Here is a 9,495-nt window from a genome sequence, read left to right as displayed (position 1 = left end):
AGAGAAGTACACTTGAACTGTGTTTGTGTTTGTGTCAACTCCTAACCAAAATTATGTTGCCGAAAAGGATTTATGATCACTAAGTGTGTGTGTGTGTGTGTGTGTGTGTGTGTGTGTGTGTGTGTGTGTGTGTGTGTGTGCGTGCGTGTGTGTGTGTGTGTGTGTGTGTGTGTGTGTGTGTGTGTGTGTGTGTGTGTGTGTGTGTGTGTGTGTGTGTGTGTGTGTGTGTAAAGATGAGTAATACAAGAATAAGATAATGTTATATATGACTGGGCCTTAAAGTTTAAGGAGCATTAGGATAAGGTTTGGCACCATCTTCGGTTAGTGCCTCCATGTCTGCACTGGGGATTAGGAAATGGATGTAATCACAGAGGGTCCTCTCAGGTACAACTGAAGGCTAAATTGTATATGCATGTGCATGTGTGCGTGTGATGAGGGAGCTTGTTTGCATTTGAAAGAAAGCAGCAGTCCCCATCTGCACAGGATAATTTTGTTTATTTGGAGCACAGCAGAACAAACAGCCGTTCATCATCTGTCTATTGGCCAAAAGGAAGCTAGTTCAGTGGGATCACACAAAGAATGATGTAGTTCTATGCACCTCTTTGACCAGAAAATACACCCAGCTGGGCTGATATCAAAAGGGGTTCAGGTGCAGTCCATCTGGTGAAACTGTCCCTTGTGTTTTACTCATACAGGTCCATTTTCCAACTCTCTTTCAGCTGCTAATGAGGGCTACAAAAGGGATGAGTCGGTGATATTTATTTAATTAAAATCATGCAGTTATTAAATATGAAAACGATTTTGCCCAATTATGTGGGCGATTTATGTAGCAGCGCCTTACAGTGCAGGTTAGCTTGCTTTTACTTTATATTGGCCATTTCCTTTTCCACCCACCAGATGGCGACAAATCTAAAACGGTATTTCTTTGAACACTTCAATTGACTATGATGATCAATACAATCAGGATACTGTTTGCATTAGGCCTACTTCACCTTAGCGGGTATTTAAATAAAATGTTGTTCTGAAGACCAAGGGAGTTCAACAACTTTGATGGGAAACTAAAATTGAAGACTTCACTAGCCTATAAATCGTTTCATTTTTAGGGTATCCAACATTTTGGTGAGGTCCGTTTCTACCATGTGAAACATGCCGCCGATAAAACAGTTTAATAATTAAGAAAATAAATTGTCGTTGACCTAGCCAGGCAATCCCATTATGTTTTTAGCATGATTCTCAAAACTGTAAATAGGATGCACATTCTTGCATGGCTATTATTTCTATTCTATTATGTTGTATTTCGCAGTTCGCAGCCAACTGAACCGCTTATGCGCTAAGTGCGCCACTGGAGAGTTTTGGGCACTCGGACACTCCCTTGTGTGCTCAGCAAGAAAACTACCTGTTAACACAAATAGCCTAGCCTAGCTTAAGCCAACTGCTCCGTGAGACCACCTTTTTCATGTGAAGGTCGTGTCGTAAAAAACTACTGTATGGGATGACAAGGTTGGAAAACGGATAAGTTGCAAAGAAAGGAGTTTTGATCCTTTGATGAGAGATGCGAGCGAATTTCCTGAGCGTAAAGCATGGCGAGTTCAGGTTCTGAACTTGTCACTCCTATACCAACTGGATATAATCACTCTCATCTCACTGAAGACCGCGAGAATCCACTCAGGGTAGGTAATCGCAGCTTTTTTGTTTAAGTTGTCGTTTAAGTTGTAGGCCTATATCATAAATAATAAATATAGCCTAATAATGTACAACATTGTCTATATAGAACTTTCAAAGATCATGGTCACATATTATATAGGCCTATTGATAAGATTGTTTGCTAATTCTAAATGTTAAATTATTTACATGACCAGTTTTTCATTTAACCATTATATGCATCAACTTAATTTCAACATGTTATCAGAAGAAAGAGACATTTTTACGATCCCGTCTCCCCATAAGGAGGAAGTTCAGAACTAATGGAGAATATTCAAGTAGGCCTAGGCTAGCCACTGGACATTTATCAAGCCAAAATACAACTCTGCAACCTTGAAGCTTTTTGGGCAATGAGAACTTATGAGGATGCTTGGGATCTTTAAGACGATGTATTGATGTTGGCACATTTCAGGCCTATACATTATCATGTTGAAAGGGCTTATGCAGCCTGGAAATGAGCATATACAACATGATGGATCACTGTCTCTCCCTCTTACACTGTGCACACATGTGCATGAAGACTTTTTGTGTGTAGCCTATTCTCAAGTGTGTCATTTTGTTGATGAACTGTGGTGTGTGTGTGTGTGTGTGTGTGTGTGTGTGTGTGTGTGTGTGTGTGTGTGTGTGTGTGTGTGTGTGTGTGTGTGTGTGTGTGTGTGTGTGTGTGTGTGTGTGTGTGTGTGTGTGTGTGTGTGTCCTCCCTCCTACTGCCTGGCATACATTCTCCTCATGATTGTCTTCCAATCCTGTCAGTAAATTCTTTGCTTCTTGCAGCAAGAATAAGAGTCACATAAGAGTAATTAGCAAGAATCTGGCTAATTACTCTTATGTGACATTAAAGTCAGGGGTTGGTAGAGGGGCGGGGGCACATAGGCAGAGAGTGAGGGAATCGCAGAGAAACCGAGCGAGGGTGGGAGGTGTGATGATTGGTGTGAGTAATGCCTGGCCACAGGGCTAGGCTGTGAAAGAATATACAATACTGGAAAGTTGCCACCCAGCAGCAGTGCCATTGCCACTCTCTCTCTCTCTCTCTCTCTCTCTCTCTCTCTCTGAAGAATTGTTTTTCAACTTTTGAGTTAATCTGGCTGAATACCGCTTCTCGGGGCTGTGTGGTCATGCACAAACTAGGTTTGATTGACAGCTCCCTCACACTCCTGTTAGTTGTGTAGCCCTCTGAGGGCAGGTCAATTTACCTTGTATTTGTTCTTTGTTGACCATTATTATTTGGCCCAATAGGTTTTTGTGATCATCAAATTGTCTCTAAAGCAGTGGTGGTGATGATGGAGGGCCCCCTCCATCATCAACGTTGCCCATGGATATATTATATCCACACAGTCACTCATCCAGAGGGCCACATTGATATATATTATATCCACACAGTCACTCATCCAGAGGGCCACATTGATATATATTATATCCACACAGTCACTCATCCAGAGGGCCACATTGATATATATTATATCCACACAGTCACTCATCCAGAGGGCCACATTGATATATATTATATCCACACAGTCACTCATCCAGAGGGCCACATTGATATATATTATATCCACACAGTCACTCATCCAGAGGGCCACATTGATATATATTATATCCACACAGTCACTCATCCAGAGGGCCACATTGATATATATTATATCCACACAGTCACTCATCCAGAGGGCCACATTGATATATATTATATCCACACAGTCACTCATCCAGAGGGCCACATTGATATATATTATATCCACACAGTCACTCATCCAGAGGGCCACATTGATATATATTATATCCACACAGTCACTCATCCAGAGGGCCACATTGATATATATTATATCCACACAGTCACTCATCCAGAGGGCCACATTGATATATATTATATCCACACAGTCACTCATCCAGAGGGCCACATTGATATATATTATATCCACACAGTCACTCATCCAGAGGGCCACATTGATATATATTATATCCACACAGTCACTCATCCAGAGGGCCACATTGATATATATTATATCCACACAGTCACTCATCCAGAGGGCCACATTGATATATATTATATCCACACAGTCACTCACTCCAGAGTCCAGAGGGCCACATTGCATATACTGTCAGGCAGAAACCTCTTATCTCGGTATTTCTTATTTGTTCCGTAAATTAATGCCCTACTTCGTCATTCCATATGTCACACAAAAGTAGCAAGAATAGCAGATCTACAAGCTTGTAGATTGGCTATTTTTGCTACTTTTGAATCATGAATATTTTTTTGCTATTTTTTAATTGAACTTTATTTAATTTCCAATGCATTTATGTATACTAATATGTATATTGATGTGTTTTTCATGTTAACTTTATGAATATAAATGGATATAAAAAGACAATATAAATGTAATACTAGTCATAAAGCTATAGAATAATTAATTAATTAATGTTTGCATGTTTGGAATTCTAACAGCTGAAATCAATAATATATCAGTATTTGGATATTAACATGCAGTTGCCCATGTATGCTAGTGACACAAGCCATGCCCACCCTCCCATCCCCTTAGCCACCACCACTGGCCAGAGACTGATAGGCCCATCCAGAGATCACCTCATCCTTGGTAGGCACAGATCACCATTGTCCGTATAGACAAAGAGACACAGTGTCTGGCTGTCTGTGTCCCTGGGGCCTGGAGACACATGAACAGGAACATCGCTGTCAGTCACTCCATCAGCCTCCAGGCCCATTCTGTTCCATGACCCTGAGTTAGAACCATGCAGAGGAGACTCAGACTAACTCCTAATGGCAGCTGGGGGACAGCGCCAAGGATGCTAACCACTTAAAGGAGCATTCAGTGATTTGGGTGATTTGGAAAACCACCCAGTCCACCCCGGTAACAAAATGTGCACATGCACGCTCTACAGTGGGGGGAAGTGCAACAGCACGTGCATCAAGGCCCGCCCCCACACATGATTGGAGGAAGGCCCCTCTCATCCTGATTGGATGAAGGCTTTGCCACCCGCCACCAAAACTGAAACTAGGGTTTTTTGACCCCAGGGCCTCACTGGGGACAGGGAGGAACTCCTTATATGGTCAGCACACTCTATAGTAGGGAGGATTATCTAAATAAAAAGAAAAAATAAGTGATATTTGAATGAAGCGAAATCACTGAATATACCTTTAAGGCTGAATTATACTTCGTTGTTCGGCGATGTCGCGCGGCAAGAATAGGCAATCTGCAAGCTCACACAATGTGGCACGGTGGGACACGTCACAAGCTTGTAGGTCAGTTATAATCACTGCATTTTCCCATGTAACAACATGCCTAAAATAGAGACAACAGTTTGTACGTACGGTTTATCTTGTGCATAAATCATGAAATATCAGCTGTCATTTGCAGTGACAGCCAATGGAACCTGTTCTACTGTATCTTCAACAGAAATATGTCAGGCTAAATTGTTATTAATTGGAGTGTGTGTGTGTGTGTGTGTGTGTGTGTGTGTGTGTGTGTGTGTGTGTGTGTGTGTGTGTGTGTGTGTGTGTGTGTGTGTGTGTGTGTGTGTGTGTGTGTGTGTGTGTGTGTGTGTGTGTGTGTGTGTGTGTGTGTGTGTGTGTGTGTGTGTGTGTGTGTGTGTGTGTGTGTGTGTGTGTGTGCGCGCGTGCGCGCGTCTATAATATAGACACCTTTTGCACCTTCTATTCTATTTTGCATGACTATCATTGTCTACAGTTTTACATTTAGAATTACCACTCCATGACGGACAAACTCACAAAAATAGAGCCGAACAAAGACGAAAATTGGTGTTTGTGATATAATTGTGATATATTCCACTGTAATACTGGAGTACACTATTTGGTCATGATTTCCGTCTGTTCGTAAATGGATACTTATTCCTGAGCACTATGTTAATTGGCACACGCAGGAGAAAGTATCACATTACATCACACATGGTTTTCATTTTAAGCACTGGGTGTTGAATGCAGTGATTACACTTATTTAATTGTATGGTGGTATGAACAATTCTGTGTATACCGCTTATCTTCTATTCGTTTTTATTTTTGCTGGATTGTCTGTTTAACCGTGGGATATTTTGCAATGAAAACCGTGTTTTAATCCGCTGAATACGGTCCATTGGTCCATTATGCTCCACAAACAGAAAGAGTTGTATGACCTGAAGCGACCTGGCAAAGAAAGTGATGATATTAATGTTTACCAAGCAAGCAGCAGAGCCAAGGCCACTCCCAGTTTGCCAGTTTGGCCTGGCTTTGCTCCTTTGTTTGCACTTCCTGAGACAGGAAAAGTTTGCTTTCCCAGCCTCTCTCCTGCTTTCGCTTCCTGTATCTTGCCGTCTCTCTATAATACAGGCATTTTGTGAGACAAAAATAGGTGAATATTGCACAGATTGCAACTGAATATTTGATAAATGTGTAAATTATTACTCATAAAAGTCTAATAATAACGTGTCAAAGGTGTGTATATATATGTATAATCCAGTCCATCCGTGCTGGTGGCCAGGATGCCGTTTCTGTTGGCCTTCAACTTTCACTGAGATATTGCACTAGCCTGCATCTGAGGAGAAGGGGTATCTTTCTTAGAGATAGTTCAGAACGGTGTCCTTCATGTCGTGTAAGCAGGTAAGACAAGGCGCATCTTGAGACAAGCATCTTGCTTTCTGTCATGTCCTTGTTCTACTTTTTTTGTTTTGCCAGAGTTGTGGTTCACCCCTGTCAGCTGTTGCATGGCATTGCTGACTTCAGCGTAAGCAGGGATGCCAGGGATGGAGAGCAACGATTGCAACTATTGCAGCTCCTTCATCAGTCACCTGCTCACCTGCTCGATGCCAAGTTCTATCTATATGGGCATGCAATCACCTCATGATATCTCTCTCCATTCCCTCTCCAAATGTGTGGTAGTTGACATATACAGTATGATTCTAGGGCAGTTAAGATATACTCATGCTTCCCTAATCCCCACCACAGTGAAAATGTATGCCCACTTATTTTGGATTGATGCATCTAGTAGTTCATGGTATGTTGATTGCTGACAAGCAGTGCAAGCTGGCTGTGATTGGTCTGAAGTAAATTAAGGGGGGAGACCTAAATAATGCATGGTGTCTGTGAGACATCTTTCCCACATCTGTGTCTCTTGTTTTGACTCACACAAACACATCCTCGCACGCACGCATGCACGCACACACACACACACACTCACCACTCCAATATGGCCCCTCCCTGCCTCTCACCATAAAGCAGCAGTCTTCTCATAGACTACCAAGGACCCACCAAGACAGCAGGCCACTTACACTCTGTCCTATAAAGCTGGACAAGGTTATTGATCTTGGTTTAGTGAACAGAGAGCCGCTGGCCTGATTGATGAAGTCATTGCTCTGATCATGAATCAGTGTTGCTACCATGCTGGGTTAGATGCATGCAGAGTTACCCTAATCTCTCTCCCCCCTCCCGTTTCGCTCGCTACCCCTTTGTCTACATAGATATCAGCCCATTATAAACTTAGGTCACACACACACTTTGGCATCAGTCCTCTGGGGACCTCCAAAGTCTACGACTACCCCCCCACTCCCCCTTCAATCGTGCATGCACGGGTACACACACACACACACACACACACACACACACACACACACACACACACACACACACACACACACACACACACACACACACACACACACTCTAAATCTTGTTTACCCCTGCCTGGTGGGGCATCACTATCATCCTTGCTGGAGGTGTGACTATGGGTCAGTGGATTAATCAGGCCCAGTGTGGAGCTAGAGAGACAGACATCGCAAACTTCCTCTACATAGAGACGAGTTGAGTTCCCTTTGGATATTAATCTCGTGTTTGTGGCAGGGACACGTACAATATTATACAATTGCGAGAAGAAAACAATTTGAAAACCAGTTGCAAATGACTTTATAGTGTACCATCTGTGCTGTGATTATGGAAATTATGGAAATGCCACATCTCAATATTGAATGTTATTGCATTGCAATGGTATTTTATTCATTTTGTCTCTGTACGCAGGGTACACACTGGAAAATGAAAGCCTAGCCTACCCTGTGTGTCTGTCTCATTCAAACCAAGGTTATTAAACTGTGTTGAAGTTGAACTACACCCATAATCATATTTGCAGGCCCCCAGCTCTGCAGTGCTCTGTGTTACTTCTGTGCTGATGAGCTCTGCACAGAAGTAACAAACAGTGGACCAAACAGTGGGCCAAACAATGGGCCACACAGTGGGCCAAACAGTGGGCCAAACAGTGGTCCCACAAATGGGACCCATTTTTATGGATCCCTTTATTTTTGGTTTCCTACATTTAGTGGGTCCGAGCTCCTCTCCAAGTAGAGTCACTATAGGGATCCAGCCACCAGGTGGCGCAGACACACAGAATATTACATACACTCACGAACAATTTTATTGGATCGTGAAATCCGCTTTCTACCGACCTGGAGTTTGGCCCCGAGTCTACAGCGAGTCAACAGACCTCTAGTATAATAATACACACGAGCCTCCCCGCTATTTACCCCGTGAGAGCCCCTGAGCCCACGTTGTATTTAGCAATAAAGCCCTTCCCACCCTCCCCAGGGTCTCGTTCAGGGTCTCGGCCCGGGTGGTGGCCACGGCCTCACTCCTGGGCCGCCATGAAGGGGTGAATGCTCACGTCACGGACCACCTGGTTGGTGCTGTGACCGAACGACTGTCTCCCACATCAGCTGTGTGGGCTGATGCGCATACCTCAACATCTGGAACTCCTGGCGGTCCAACTCGCTCTACGAGAGTTCGAACGAGTTTCTCAGGGGTCACCACGCCCTGGTTTGCACTAACAACACCACGACGATGTACTACATTAACAGACAGGGGGGGACTGAGGTCCCCACGTCTGTGCTCTCTGGCACACAGGCTCGTAATGTCTGCTGTCGCTAACGGCTTGTCATGTGCCGGGTCTCATGAACACGAGCAGACCTCTTGTCCAGGGGTCTGCTCCGTTACGGGGTGGCACGTGTTTGAAAGCTGGCACTCGACCAGACCTGAAAGGGTTTTTTCCCATTTCAGGCCTCCATGACACATATTCTAACCTTCTTACAGGAGTTCCTAGAGGGCCTCTCCTCCGTGAAGGTAAACTTGGCGGTTATTTCAGCCTAACATCTGGGCATGAATGATAGACCAGTAAGTGAACACATACTGATCCGCCAGTTCATGAAAGGCGTTATGCGCCTCAGACCAGTCACCAGGTCATTGGTCCCGCCATGGGACTTGGCTGTGGTACAAGAACAGGACTGCTCCCTTCAGACAAGGCAATCAGCTGTTTGTCACATGTTTGTCACATTTTGGAGGTGAGGCTTCCACAATGGATTGTGGAAGCTATACAGTTGGCGTACGCCAAGAGTGGGGTGGAGCTCCCTGAGGGGTTACGCGCTCGCATCCTGGGCCCTTCCAAAGGACGTCCCATTCCAGGATGTGTGTGCGGCGGCAAACTGGTCGTTAAAGAAAGAAAAGCAAGGCATAAACATTACAAAAAACAAGAGCAGTAATGCAATACAGTGAGGACATGAATAACAAAAACAATTAAAAGATCAATTAAAAGCAAGAGTGTAGAAGTGAGTCTTGAGCTGCGCTTTAAAAATGTCTACAGAGGCTGCCTGTCGAAGGTACAGTGGGAGTTTGTTCCACGCCGTCGGCCCGTAGAAGCAAAACGCTGCTTCCCCGTATTTTTTAGTTGCCATTTTTTTAGGCAAAGCGAGCAGGCCCGCAGTGGAAGACCTATAGGGGGCGGTTTGGGACATATTTAGGCAGGCAGTCATGTA

General features: G+C 44.0%; 1 protein-coding gene across 2 annotated transcripts in view; it reads left to right on the top strand.

Annotated features, from left to right (window-relative positions):
* The first annotated feature begins 1,036 nt into the window (after positions 1-1,036).
* The window catches only part of nipal2 (NIPA like domain containing 2), a 30,172-nt gene continuing 21,713 nt past the window's right edge, over positions 1,037-9,495 (top strand). Inside the window, exon 1 of one of the 2 annotated variants that reach the window (XM_079503101.1) lies at positions 1,037-1,670. In XM_079503101.1, coding sequence (XP_079359227.1) covers positions 1,581-1,670 — 90 coding nt within the window. In that variant the 5' untranslated portion in view covers positions 1,037-1,580. The remainder of the gene's footprint in view (positions 1,671-9,495) is intronic. The other variant, XM_079503100.1, reaches the window with a different exon arrangement.

Source organism: Electrona antarctica, assembly GCF_951216825.1.
Source record: "Electrona antarctica genome assembly, chromosome: 6".
In the NCBI taxonomy this organism is placed as follows: Eukaryota; Metazoa; Chordata; class Actinopteri; order Myctophiformes; family Myctophidae; genus Electrona; species Electrona antarctica.
Note: the sequence above shows the minus strand (reverse complement) of the source record. Positions and strands in the feature narration are given on the sequence as shown.